Raw genomic sequence first — 15260 nt, 5'->3', positions numbered from 1 at the left:
ACGAGGGGGCACAACTTTAAATTAAGGGGGGGTAGTTATAGGACTGATGTCAGGGGTAGGTTCTTTACCCAGAGGGTGGTGAGGGACTGGAATGCCCTGCCAGCTGCAGTTGTAAATTCGCCTAGTTTGGGGGCGTTTAAGAGATCTGTGGATAGGTTTATGGACGAAATGGGATTGGTTTAGATTAGTGGGTTAGTGTTGTTGTTTTTTTTTAAAAGCTGGTCGGCGCAACATCGTGGGCCGAAGGGCCTGTTCTGCGCTGTAATGTTCTATGTTCTATGTTCTATGTAATAACCTCTTGTGCGGCACCTTATCAAACGCCTTCTGAAAATCAAGAAACACCACATCTACCGGCTCTCCTCTATCCACCGCCCTACTCACATCCTCATAGAACTCCAATAAATTCGTCAGACACGACTTCCCCTTAACGAAACCGTGCTGCGTCTGCTCTATCAAACAATTCTCCTCAAGATGCCTCGCTATTTTCTCCTTGGTGACAGATTCTAGCATTTTACCTACAATGGACGTTAAACTAACCGGCCTATAATTCCCTGCCTTTTGCCTGCCACCCTTCTTCAACAACGGCGTAACATTAGCCATTTTCCAATCTTCCGGCACTTCCCCGGAATCCAGCGAGGTTTGGAGAATAATTACCAAGGCATCCACTATCACCTCCGCCATTTCTTTCAGAACCTTGGATGCATTCCATCCGGTCCTGGGGACTTGTCCACAATCAGTCCCTCCAGTCTGTCAAGCACTGCCTCTCTAGTAACAATGATCTCATTCGGGCCCTCCACTCCTACCATCTTTCCATCGTTAACACCCGGCAAACTATTCACATCCTCCTCCGTGAAGACCGAAGCAAAAAAGTTATTCAGGGCCTCAGCCATTTCCCCATCCCCTACCACTAAGTCCCCCCTCTCAGCCTCTAAGCGTCCAACATTCACCCTAGCCAGCCTCTTCCTTTTTATATATTTATAAAAACTCTTACTATATATGGTATATATGGATTTTAGTAAGGCGTTTGATAAGGTTCACCATGGAAGCCTTCTGCAGAAATTGCAGATGTATGGGATTGAGGGTGATTTAGGAAATTGGATTAGGAATTGGCTAGCAGATAGCAGACAGAGGGTGGTGGTTGATGGTAAATATTCGTCATGGAGTTCAGTTACGAGTGGTGTGCCTCAGGGATCTGTTTTGGGGCCACTGCTGTTTGTAATTTTTATAAATGATCTGGATGAGGGTATAGTTGGGTGGATTAGTAAATTTGCTGATGACACCAAAGTCAGAGGTGTGGTAGATAGTGAGGACGGGTGTCATAGTTTGCAGGGAGACTTGGACAAGTTGCAGAGCTGGGCCGAGAGGTGGAGGATGGAGTTTAATGCGGAAAAGTGTGAGGTAATTCACTTTGGCAGGAATAACAGATGTGTTGAGTATAGGGCTAACGGGAGGACTTTGAATAGTGTGGATGAACAGAGGGATCTAGGTGTATGTGTACATAGATCCCTGAAAGTTGGGAATCAAGTAGATAAGGTTGTTAAGAAGGCATACGGTGTCTTGGCGTTTATTGGTAGGGGGATTGAATTTAGGAGCCGCAGCGTCATGTTGCAACTGTACACAACTCTGGTGCGGCCGCACTTGGAGTACTGTGTGCAGTTCTGGTCCCCACATTATAGGAAGGATGTGGAGGCTTTGGAGAGGGTGCAGAGGAGGTTTACCAGGATGTTGCCTGGTATGGAGGGGAGGTCCTATGAGGAGAGACTGAGGGATTTGAGGTTGTTTTCGTTAGAAAGAAGGTGGCTAAGAGGGGACCTTATTGAAACATATAAGATGATTAGAGGTTTAGATAGGGTGGACAGTGATAGCCTTTTTCCTCAGATGGAGAAAGCTAGCACGAGGGGGCATAGCTTTAAATTAAGGGGGGGTAGTTATAGGACGGATGTCAGGGGTAGGTTCTTTACCCAGAGGGTGGTGAGGGATTGGAATGCCCTGCCTGCTGCAGTTGTAAATGCGCCTAGTTTGGGGGCGTTTAAGAGATCCGTGGATAGGTTTATGGATGGAAAGGGTTTGGTTTAGGTTAGAGGGTCATTGTTTTTTAACTGGTCGGCGCAACATCGTGGGCCGAAGGGCCTGTTCTGCGCTGTAGTGTTCTATGTTCTATTCTTTTTTATATTAAGCGCTAGCCCAGCTTCATAGTTTATCCTTCCTTTCTTTATCAACTTCTTTGTCATTCTTTGTTGATATTTAAACCTCTCCCAATCCTCTTCTCGCCCGCTACTCTTAGCTACACTTTTAATTTAATACTCTCCTTTACCTCCTTCGTTATCCACGGCTGATTATCTCTCCTCCTACGATCCTTTTTAACCATCGGAATAAATTTCTGCTGAGCACCAAGAAAGATCACCTTAAACATTCTCGACTGTTCCCCAGCAGACCTACCTTCCAATGTGCTCCCCCAATCAACATTCGCCAATTCCTCTCTCATCCTATCGTACTCCCCTCTATTCAAACAAGGGACACAGGTCCGGGAACCCACTTTCTCCTCCTCCATCTGCATCAGAAATTCCACCATACAATGATCACTCTTCCCAAGAGGATCCTTCACCACAAGGTCCCTAATTCTACCTGCCTCATTACATAACACCAGATCCAAGATAGCTCGCTCCCTCGTCGGCTCCAACACACACTGTTCAAGGAAACTATCCCGGCAGCAACTCCTACAACTCCAACAGTCTACAACTCCTCCAACTTTGGTGTCGTCAGCAAATTTACTAATCCATCCTTCTACACCCTCATCTAGGTCATTTATAAAAATGACAAACAGCGTTGGACTGGGGTGAGCACAGTAAGAAGTCTCACAACACCAGGTTAAAGTCCAACAGGTTTATTTGGTAGCATGAGCTTTCGGAGCGCTGCTCCTTCATCAGGTGAGTCACTCACGATCTTTTGCAGTCACTCACCTGATGAAGAGGCAGCACTCCAAAAGCTTGTGCTACCAAATAAACCGGTTGGACTTCACCTGGTGTTGTGAGACTCCTAAAAATGAAGTTATCCTTGATCACGGATTAATGTAAGCTGGCCTGGATAGCAGTCACTATTATCTAATCATAGAGTTTTGCAGTATGAAAGGAGGCTATTTGGTTCATTGCATCTGTGCTGGCTCTTTGAAAATACCATCCAATTAACCCTATCCTCCTGCTCCTTCTTCATAGCAGTGCACATTTTTTTCCTTCAAATATGTATTTACCTTTGAATCAGTTTCTACCACCTTTTCAATCCATCTTCCATCAGTGCATTTCATGTCGCCGTAGCAATTTCTCCTGTTCTTGTCATATTCTGAGACTTGCTGCCATTACAGATTATGTAAGTTAACAATTAACTAAGGCTGAGTGGAAAGATTTGTGAAATCGTAGAATGCTTTTTAAAGAATATATTGTGATTTCAATATAGATTAAATGCTTTGCAAGTAACTAAAATGTGAAAGCAATGCCACAAAGTGTTCTGCTGTGTCAATTTAATCAGTGTTAATCAGAATTTATTGTGTATGACTTGATTACGTAAGAACTATGAGCAGGTGTAGGCCATTCAGCCCCTCAAGCCTGCTCTGCCATTTAATTTGATCATGGCTAATCTCATCTCAGCCTCAACTCCATCTCTGCCCGTTCTCCAGAACCCTTCAAACCCATTACTAAATAAAAATCTGTCTACTCCTCAAATTTACTCAATGTCCCAGCATCCATCAGACTCTGACTTAGTGAATTCCACAGATTCACCACCTTTTGAGAGACCATAAGACATAGAAGCAGAATTAGGCCACTCAGCCCATCAAGTCTGTTCTGCCTTTCAATCATGGCTGATATTTTTCTCTTGCCTTTACCCCATAACCCCGACCCCCTTATTAATCAAGAACCTATCTATCTCTGTCTTAAAGACACTCAATGACCTGGCCTCCTCCAGCCTTGTGGAGCAAAGAGTTCCACATATTTCACCACTCTCTGGCTGAAGAAATTCCTCCTAATCTCTGTTTTAAAGGATCGTCCCTTTAGCCTGAGTTGTCCCTTTAGTTCTAGTTTTTCCTAGTAGAGGAAATGTTCTCTCCACGTCTACTATATCCAGGCCTTGCAGCATCCTGTAAGTTTCAATAAGATCCCCCCTCAACCTTTTAAACGCCAACAAGTACAGACCCAGAGTCCTCAACCGTTCCTCATACATCAAGCTCTTCATTCCAGGGATCATTCTTGTGAACCTCCTCTGGACCCTTTCCATGGCCAGCACATCCTTCCTTAGATATGGGACCCAAAACTGCTCACAATACTCCAAATGGGGTCTGACTAGGGTCTTACACAACCTCAAAAGTACATCCCTGCTGTTGTATTCTAGGCTTCTCGAAATGAATGTAACACTTCATTTGCCTTCCTGAACCTGCAATTGGCAGTTAGGAGAATGTTGAACAATGGCCCCCAAATCTCTTTGTGTTTCTGATTTCCAAAACATTTCCCCATTTAGAAAATAGTCTATGCCTCCATTCCTCCTTCCAAAGTGCATAACTCATACTTCTCCACACACTGTATTCCATCTGCCACTTCTTTGCCCACTCTCCTAACCTGTCCAGGTCTTTCTGCGGCCTCCCTGCTTCTTCAATACTACTGTCCCTCTATGTATCTTTGTATCATCTGCAAACTTAGCGACAGTGCCTTCAGTTCCTTCTTCTAAACCGTTAACGTATATTGTGAAAAGTTGTGGTCCCAGCACTGATGCCTCAAGCACACCATTAGTCACCGGCTGCCATCCTGAGAGAGACCCCTTTATTCCCACTCTTTGCCTTCTGCCAGTCAGCCAATCCTCTATCCACGCCAGGATCTTACCTTTAATACCATAGGCACTTAACTTATTTAAGTTATTTAACAGAGAGAAGTAATTTCTCCACATTTCTGTTTTAAATCTGCTATCCTTTATCCTAAAACTGTGACCTCACATTCAGGATTGTCCTACAAGAGGAAACATCCTCTCTGTATCCATGCTGTCAGTCCCCTTTAGCATTTTATACCTCAGTTAGATCTTCTCTCCTCCTTCTAAACTGTAGAGTGTATCAGCTTAAACTGATCAACCTCTCTTCATAGGACAAATCCCTCATCTCTGGTGAAGCTCCTCTGAGCCGCTTCCAATGCAACTACACCCCTCCTCAAGTAAAGGGACCAAAACTGAACGCAAACTTCTAAGTGTGGTTCACTAATGCTTTGAATAGTAGCAGCAACACTTCACCACCTTTATATTCTATTCCTCTAGCAGTAAATGCCAAAATTCCATTTGCCTTCCTTATTACCCGCAGTACCTGCATACTCATTTGCTGCGATTCATGAATAAGATGAAGAAGGAAAAATAGAGTATGAAAGTAAGCTAGTGGGGACTTAAAAACTGACTGTAACAGTTTTTACAGGTATGTAAAGAGAAAAAGATTGACAAAAACGAATATAGGGACCCAACAGTCAGAAATGGAAGAAATCATAACAGGGAATAAAGAAATGGCTGAGGAATTAAATTTGTACTTGTCTTCCTTTGTGAAGACGGAAGCAATGAATAATGTACCAGAAGTGCTAAGAGAAACAAGTTTTAGTGAGGAGCTGATGGAAATCAGCATTAGTAGAGAAATAGCTTCGGGGAAATTGATGGGATTGAAGGTGGATAAATCTCCAGGTCCTGATAATCTTCATCCCAGAGTACTTAAGGAAGTGGCCCTGGAAATAAGAACATAAGAACTAGGAGCAGGAGTGGGCCATCTGCCCCCTCGAGCCTGCCCCGCCATTCAATAAAATCATGGCTGATCTTTTTGTGGACTCAGCTCCATTTACCCGCCCGCTCACCATAATTCCTTTACTGTTCAAAAATTTATCTATCCGTGCCTTAAAAACATTCAATGAGGTGGCCTCAAATGTTTCATAGAACATAAAACATTACAGCGCAGAACAGGCCCTTCGGCCCACGATATTGCGCCGACCAATTAAAAAGCAATGACCCTCTAACCTAAACCAATCCCTTTCCATCCATAAACCTATCCACGGATCTCTTAAACGCCCCCAAACTAGGCGCATTTACAACTGCAGCAGGCAGGGCATTCCAATCCCTCACCACTCTCTGGGTAAAGAACCTACCTCTGACATCCGTCCTACAACTACCCCCCCTTAATTTAAAGCCATGCCCCCTCGTGCTAGCTTTCTCCATCCGAGGAAAAAGGCTATCACTGTCCACCCTATCTAAACCTCTAATCATCTCCCTGTGGTTGCGTGGGTTTCCTCCGGGCGCTCCGCTTTCCTCCCACACCCCAAAGATGTGCTCTTAGGCTGATTGGTTTACCAAATTGACACTATTCTCCCCTGAATCTGGCTAAGTTAGGGGTTCCATTCGTAGACACGCAGGGTAGAATAGGTGTAGGATGATGCGGTGGCGTGGGCTCATTGGGCCGAAGGGCCTGTTTCCCGTGCTGGGTTGTTCTTTGTTCTTTGTTTCAATAAGGTCCCCTCTTAGCCGCCTTCTTTCTAACGAAAACAACCTCAAATCCCTCAGTCTCTCCGCATAGAACCTCCCCTCCATAACAGGCAACATCCTGGTAAACCTCCTCTGCACCCTCTCCAAAGCCTCCACATCCTTCCTATAATGTGGGGACCAGAACTGCACACAATACTCCAAGTGCAGACGCACCAGAGTTTTGTACAATTGCAACATGACGTTGCGGCTCCTAAATTCAGTCCCCCTACCAATAAACGTCAAGACACCGTATGCCTTCCTAACAACCTTATCTACTTGATTCCCAACTTTCAGGGATCTATGTACACATACACCTAGATCCCTCTGTTCATCCACACTATTCAGAGTCCTACCGTTAGCCCTATACTCGACACATCTGTTATTCCTGCCAAAGTGAATTACCTCACACTTCTCCGCATTAAACTCCATCCGCCACCTCTCGGCCCAGCTCTGCAACTTGTCCAAGTCTCTCTGTAAACTATGACACCCTTCCTCACTATCTACCACACCTCCGACTTTGGTGTCATCAGCAAATTTACTAATCCACCCAACTATACCCTCATCCAGATCATTTATAAAAATTACAAACAGCAGTGGCCCCAAAACAGATCCCTGAGGCACACCACTCGTAACCAAACTCCATGATGAATATTTACCATCAACCACCACCCTCTGTCTCCTATCTGCTAGCCAATTCCTGATCCAATTACCTAAATCACCCTCAATCCCATACATCTGCATTTTCTGCAGAAGCCTTCCATGGTGAACCTTATCAAACGCCTTACTAAAGTCCATATATACCACGTCAACTGCCCTACCCCCATCCACCTCTTTGGTCACTTTCTCAAAAAACTCAATAAGGTTAGTAAGGCATGACCTACCCTTCACAAAACCATGCTGACTATCTCCAATCAATTCATTACTCTCTAAATAACTATAAATCCTATCCCTAATAATTTTTTCTAAAACCTTGCCCACAACAGAAGTAAGACTCACCGGTCTATAATTCCCGGGGAAGTCTCTGTTCCCCTTCTTAAACAATGGGACAACATTCGCTATCCTCCTTCACTGGGCAGGGAATTCCACAGATTCACAACCCTTTGTGTGAAGAAGTTCCTCCTCAACTCAGTCCTAAATCTGCTGCTCCTTATTTTGAGGCTATGCCCCCTAGTTCTAGTTTCATCCTCCAGTGGAAACAACATCCCTGCTTCTATCTTATCGATTCCCTTCATAATCTTATATGTTTCTATAAGATCTCCCCTCATTCTTCTGAATTCGAATGTGCATAGCCCCAGTCTACTCAATCTCTCCTCATAAGCCAACCCTCTCAACTCTGGAATCAACCTAGTGAATCTCCCCTGCACCCCCTCCAGTGCCAGTATATCCTTTCTCAAGTAAGGAGACCAAAACTGTACACAGTACTCCAGGTTTGGCCTCACCAGCACCTTATACAGTTGCAACATAACCTCACTGCTTTTAAACACCATCTCTTGAGCAATGAAGGACAAAATTCCATTTGCCGCCTTAATTACCTGCTGCACCTGCAAACCAACTCCTTGAGATTCCTACACAAGGACACCCAGATCCCTCTGCACAGCAGCATACTGCAATTTTTTTACCATTTAAATAGTAGTTCAATTTGCTGTTATTCCTATCAAAATGGATGACCTCACATTTACCAACATTGTACTCCATCTGCCAGACCCTCGCCTGGCTGATAGAATAGTAGATCTATTATTTTCCAAAATTCTTTGGACTTTGGAATAAGAACTAGGAGCAGGAGTAGGTTGTCTGGCCCCTCGAACCTACTCCACCGTTCAGTAAGATCATGGTTGATCTTTTCCTACAGATTGGAAGGTAGCTAATGTAAGCCTGCTTTTCAAAAAGGGAAATAGAGAGAAAACAGGGAATTATAGACCAGGGAGCCTAACATCGGCTTTCGACAAGGTCTAACGTAACAAGCTACTATGTAATGTTAAAGCACATGGGATTGCAGGTAATAGCTTGAGATGGATAGAAAGCTGGTTAGCAGATAGGAAGCAAAGAGTTGGCATAAATGAGTCTTTTTCTGATTGGCAGTCAGTGACTAGTGGGGTTCCACAGAGATCTGTGTTAGGACCCAAACTGTTCACATTATATATTAATGATTTCGCAGAGGGAACTGAATGTATTATCTCTAAATTTGCAGATGATACAAAGTTGGGTGAGAGAGTGAATATAAGAACTGGGAGCAGGAGTTGGCCATCTGGCCCCTCGAGCCTGCTCTGCCATTCAATAACATCATGGCTGATCTTTTTGTGGACTCAGCTCCACTTACCTTACTGTTCAAAGATTTATCTGTTATCCTCCTAGATGTTATCAGATGCTTCAGCGTGATTTGGACAGGTTGAGAATGTGGGCATGTGCGTGGTAGATGCAGCATAATGTGGATAAATGTGAGGTTATTCACTTTGATAGCAATAATAAGGAGACAGATAATTACTTGAATGGGTGTAAATTGAGAGGTGGATACTCAGCAAGATCTTGGTGTTTTCGTGCATCAGTCACTGAAAGTAAACGTGCAGATACAGCAGGCAGTAAAGAAGGCAAATGGTATGTTGGCCTTCATAGACTCATAAAAGTTTACAGCGTGGAAACAGGCCCTTTGGCCCAACTTGCCCATGCTGCCCCTTTTTTTTTAAACCACTAAGCTAGTCTCAATTGCCCATGTTTGGCCTATATCACTCTATAGCTATCTTACCCATGTAACTGTCTAAACACTTTTTAAAAGACAAGTTGTACTCTACTACTGCCTCTGGCAGCTTGTTCCAGACATTCACCATCCTCTGTGTGAAAAAATTGCCCCTCTGGACCCTTTTGTGTCTCTCCCCTCTCACCTTAAAACTGTGCCCTCTAGTTTAGACTCCCCTACCTTTAGGAAAAGATATTGACTATCTTGCTGATCTATTGCCCCTTATTATTTTATAAACCACCATAAGATCACCCCAAAGCTTCCTACGTTCCAGAGAAAAAAGTCCCAGTCTATCCAGTTTCTTCTTGTATCTCAATCCATCAAGTCCCGGTAGCATCCGAGTAAATCTCTTCTGCACTCTTTCTAGTTTAATATTATCCTTTCTATAATAGGGTGACCAGAACTGTACACAGTATTCCAAGTGTGGCCATAACAATGTCTTGTACAACTTTAACAAGACATCCCAACTCCTGTATTCAATAGTGTCATCGAAAAGAGAGAGTCATCGAGGTTCACAGCCTGGAAACAGGCCCTTTGGCCCAACTTGTCCATGCCACCCAGTTTTTACCACTAAGCTAGTCCCAATTACTCGCGTAGGTTTCTTCTTTTAAGTAGCATCTTAAAGCAGGGGAGAGGAGTAGGATTGTGCAGAGCTGAAGGACTGGCTGCCAGAAGAGGCAGGAGGCCAGAAGCAGAAGGTTGCAGAGCTCTGGAAGGTGTAGAGCTATGGGGGTTAAGGGGCAAAGTTTGATCAAAACTGGTCCCAAATCCTAGGATACAGAAGCAGAATACTCGTGTGAAGGGGTTCACCAAGAGTTCTACTTTGGTTTATGTCCCCACCCTCTCTTTTGACTCCCTTCTTCCTCTGCTCTCTTTCTGCCCATGCTTGCTCACGGAACATCGCGTTGCCAGCTCTTGTGAACTTCACAACAGTCTTCTTGTAAACAGACTCTCCAAATGCAGGGAGGGAAATTTAAATACGCAAGGGGATATCACATTTGCGACACGAATCACTCAACATTCAAAAACATCCTGCAAGTGAATCACGAGATTTGGCAAATAGCGTCTTCCACGGGTTGCTTGCACTGGCAGCTTTCCAGGTCTGGTCCCTTTCTACTTTTCATATTTTTATTGATGGCTATTAGTTCACAGCTGGAACCTTACAAACTGCTACATGTGACTCGATGATGAATGGCCCGATAGATCTTAAAGGTTTGATGGGCTTCGACAATAATTGATTTGGTCAAATCTGTTTTTATGACCTTTACTGAATGCAAATCCTCTGAGCTGGTGAACTTGCCTCCATTGCAATGCTGCCTGCACAACTCTGCTACAGCTAGTTATCCATTTATATTTTAACCTCCTGCATTACGATAGTAACGCCAGGAAGGTGCACAGCGAGAATGCAAACAGAGAGAATGAAGGTTAAGTTGTGAGGTTTACTTCATTGCGACTCAGGAATTTTCTGTCTTGGTTTTGGATGTACCTGAACTCAGCGATATATCTCATAATTCTACTTTGCGGATTTGTCTTCTTTTAATTTTGTGGGCCAAGATGCTGTTTTTAAGAGCTGTTGTTACATGATGCATTATGGCACAGTGTTTAGCACTGCCGCCTCACAGCGCCAGGGACACGGGTTCAACTCCCACCCGGGCCACTGTCTGTGCGGAGCCCACACATTTTCTGCGCGGATCTCCCCACCCACCACCCCCACAGCCCAAAAGACGTGCTGGCTAGGTGCATTGGCCAGGCTAAATCCTCCCTCGGTGTACCCAAACAGGCACCAGATTGTGGTGGCTAGGGGATTTTCACAGTAACTTCATGTTCAGTGTTCTGACCAATGAAACCGAGCATGCTGAATGCCTTCTTCACCACTCTGTCCACCTGTGACTCCACTTTCAAGGAGCTATGAATATGTACCCCTAGATCTCTTTGTTCTGAAGCTCCCCCCTGCGCCGTACCATTAACTGAGTAAGTTCTGCCCTGGTTTGATCTACCAAAATGCATCATACGTTGATGAGGTCACACCTGGAGTATTGTGTGCAGTTTTATTGTCCTTATCTGAGGGAGGAAGTTCTTGCTATGGGGGAAAACAGCGAAGATTTACCAGGCTGATTCCTGGGATGGCAGATCTGTCATGTGAGGAGAGACTAATTCAATTAAGGTTATATTCACTGGACTTTTGAAGAGAGGGGATCTCATAGAATCTTATAAAATTCTAACAGAGTTTGACAGGGTAGATTGAGAAAGAATGTTCCCAATGGTGGGAGAAATCCTGAACCAGGGATCATACTTTGAGGATAAGGAGTAAACCTTTCAAAACTGAGGTGAGAAGAAATTTCTTAACCCAGAGGGTTGTGAGTGTGTGAAATTCACTACCACAGAAAGTAGTTGAGGCCAAAACATTGTCTGATTTCAACAAGAAATTAGATGTAGTCCTTGGGACTAAAGAATCAAGGGATATGGGGCAAAAGTGGGATCAGGATATTAAATATGATGATTGGCCATGATCAAAATGAATGATGGAGCAGGCTCGAAGGGCCAAATGGCCTACTCCTACTTCTGGTTTCTATACATGAAGACACCCAGATCCCTCTGCATCAAAGCACTCTGAAGTTTCTTTCTGTTTAGATAATTACTTGCCTTTCTATTGCATAGAATCGTAGAATCATTCAGCACAGAAGAGGCCTTTCAGCCCATCGAGTCCACACCAATACATTAGAAACACCTGAACTTTCACCTAATCCCATCTACCAGCACTTACCCTATAGCTCTGAATGGTAAGATGTACCAAGTGTTCCAACCAAAATGGACAACCTCACATTTAACCATTTAAACTCCATCTGTCAATTTTGGCCACTCACCTATCTCTATCTATTTATAAATTGCTTATTTTATCACAACTCACTTTCCCACCTTTTTAATGTTATCTGCAAAGTTGGTTATGGTACCTTCAATCCCTCCAGTGCATTAATATAGATTGTGAATGGCACAGTGGTTAGCGCTGCTGCCTCACAGCTTCAGGGACCCTGGTTCAATTCTGGCCTTGTGTCACTGCTTGTGCGGATTCTCCCTGTGTCTGCGTGGGTTTCCTCCAGGTGCTCTGGTTTCTCCCATAGTCCAAAGATGTGCAAATTAGGTGGATTGGCCACGCTAAATTGCCCTTGGCATCAGGGGGATTAGTAGGATAAATACTTGGGTTTATGGAGATAGGGCCTGGATAGGATTGTTGTCGGTGCAGGCTCGATGGGTTGAATGACCGCCTCCTGCACTGGAGGGATTCTATAATGTAATTGGGACCGAAGGACCAAACCCTGTGGGACCAAACCACTAGTTACATCTTGCCAATCCGAAAAGGACCCATTTTCCCGACCCTCTGCTTTCTGTTGGTTATGATGTGGGTATGCCGGCGTTGCACTGGCGTAAACACAGTGAAAAGTCTGACAACGCCAGGTTTTAGTCCAACCTATTTATTTGATAATATACTCACAAGCTTTCGGGGTTAGCCCCTTCGTCAGGTGAATGGAGAGTTCTGGCCTCAGACAGAACATATAAAGCACAGACAGTTTCTGTCTGAGGCCAGAACTCTCCATTCACCTGACGAAGGGGCTAACCCCGAAAGCTTGTGAGTATATTATCAAATAAATAGGTTGGACTAAAACCTGGTGTTGTCAGACTTTTCATTCTGTTGGTTAGCCAGTCTTCTACCCAAACTAATATATTAATCCATGGGATCTTAGCTCGTGTATAAATCTTTTGTGTGGCTCCTTATCAAATGCCTTCTGGAAGTCCAGATATATCTCCATTATCTACTTAGTGTTTATAGGTTAGTGTTTACTGTGTACGTGTGTTTGGCAGAGAGGGGTTGTGGTTTGATAACAGCTCACTGGATATTTGTTATTTTTGTGCCTGCACAGATTGATGAAGATCCTTGTCTTATTCCCGAAGCTACCCCTGGAGCAACTTTCAACTTTGACCCTTCCACCAAGCTTCAGTCAAAGGAGTTTAACTTTTAAACGTGCACTCAATCTGAAGACATAAAATACAGAGGTCGTCTATCAATCAATGTGTTTGTAAAAATGTAAAAAGCGACATCAGACTCGGAATACTGGCTTGCAAAAAACAAGTGCAACTTCCTGCACCCCAGACTGATCTTCCAATTACAAATGACAGTGCTGCTTTTTTAGATCACTGCTAACCAGCAGAATCATCTTCGCTGTTTCCTGCACTAACCTGTGTGATGTAATGAGTATGGCACACCCAGAGACATGGTGCTGAAACCTATCCCACTTCAACCATCTTTTGGACTTTGCCTCTGTCTTTGGAGTTGGAGCAGTGGAGAAAACTTTCACTCCCCTTATCATTCCTGTTTTCCTTTTAAGTTTATAGCAGCAACTGCTGCCTTTACCATCTTAACCCAGCTCCTCATTGCTGAGACTACTTAAAGTACCATGAACAAAAGCCTAATATTACAATGCTGCTTTTGTGAGTTTTGTATGTAATCACAGGAGGCTTATACTATTGGGGAATGCATTACTATTACAACACGCTCAGAATTTTCTGTAACCACTACACTATTAGTTCAGAAGTGGTTCTCTGGAAGTTCTCGAATACAATTTGGTTCCCCTTTATTTTGTGAGGCTTACCGCAAAGGTGCTGAGAAGATTATTTTCTGTGACTGTACCTCTGAGCATCCATGCTGCTCTCAATTATATTTGCCTCTGGAGATGCCTAACAAAGTTATGGAATTAATACTGTCGCTTTTGGAAACTGTTTTCAAGATGGCAAGAGGCATTAATATTCAGATGTGAAAGCAGATTGGCTGCCAGGAGTTCTGCACCTTTAATCTACAGCCTCAGTAAGACTCCTTTCATGAGACATTTTGCAATTGACTGAAGTGCACTATGGTATTTATACAAACCTTTCACTGCTGGTGTACATTTTAGCATCACTGAAAATGCTCCACAGTCATTTTAAACATTGATGTGTTACTGCATGAAACTAGTGTGATTGTGTGTGTATATATATATATATATATACGTACATACATATATATAATTACTCACATTCAGTGTCACATTTTTATACAAGATGCCTCACCTCATTTTAATAATGAAAAGATCATTAATGTTGACTGCAAAACCAGGGCTTTAGTTACTGCTGTGTACGTACAGTTTGGAAAATCCAATTGATATGGTTTGGTTTTCATATTTCTATATGATATAAAGGAAAGCAGTTTATAATTCGGCTCATATTTTGTTTAGTAATGTTAAAAGAAATTGTTTTCAGTGAACAAATAATTAAAAATATTGGTGCAGTTTGCCAGTTTTATTTCAGATACTTTAGTTCAGTCTTTTACTCCTGTTTTGGTTACAGATGTTTGTGCTGTCCCATACTTGTCTTCACTATCAGAACACATGCTCACTTAAGTTACACGCTAGTTCTCAATGTTGGCACATATTCACACACACAAGGAATATGCTCACTTTCAGGCCTCTCACTTGCACTTATGCACGTCTCATAAAACATAGAACATTACAGCACAGTACAGGCCCTTCGGCCTTCAGGTTGCACCGACCTGTGAAACCAATCTGAGGCCCATCTAACCTACACTATTCCAATATCATCCATATGTTTATCCAAAGACCATTTAAATGCCCTTAATGTTGGTGAGTCCACTACTGTTGCAGGCAGGGCATTCCACGCTCTTAGTACTGTCTGAGTAAAGAACCTACCTCTGACATCTGTCCTATATCTATCACCTCTCAATTTAAAGCTATGACCCCTCATGTTAGCCACCACCATCTGAGGAAAAAGGTTTGCACTGTCCACCGTATCTAATCCTCTGATCATCTTATATGCCTCTATTAACCACCTTCTCTCTGACGAAAATAACCTCAAGTCCCTCAGCCTTTCCTCATAAGACCTTCCCACCATACCAGGCAACATCCTGGTAAATCTCCTCTGCACCCTTTCCAATGCTTCCACATCCATCCTATCATGTGCC

The 15260-nt window shown here is 43.5% G+C and overlaps 1 protein-coding gene across 2 annotated transcripts in view; it reads left to right on the top strand.

Moving 5' to 3' along the window:
* LOC145342408 (importin subunit alpha-4-like) overlaps positions 1-14591 on the top strand; it is a 133683-nt gene extending 119092 nt beyond the window's left edge. For both annotated transcript variants that reach the window (XM_080187968.1, XM_080187967.1), the window contains one exon: positions 13171-14591. In XM_080187968.1, coding sequence (XP_080044094.1) covers positions 13171-13269 — 99 coding nt within the window. In that variant the 3' untranslated portion in view covers positions 13270-14591. The remainder of the gene's footprint in view (positions 1-13170) is intronic.
* The last annotated feature ends 669 nt before the right edge of the window (positions 14592-15260 follow it).

The sequence above is a fragment of the Carcharhinus amblyrhynchos genome, chromosome 4 (assembly GCF_965287045.1).
Source record: "Carcharhinus amblyrhynchos chromosome 4, sCarAmb.v2.hapA, whole genome shotgun sequence".
NCBI classification, from domain to species: Eukaryota; Metazoa; Chordata; class Chondrichthyes; order Carcharhiniformes; family Carcharhinidae; genus Carcharhinus; species Carcharhinus amblyrhynchos.
This window is presented reverse-complemented; position numbering and strand designations above follow the sequence as displayed.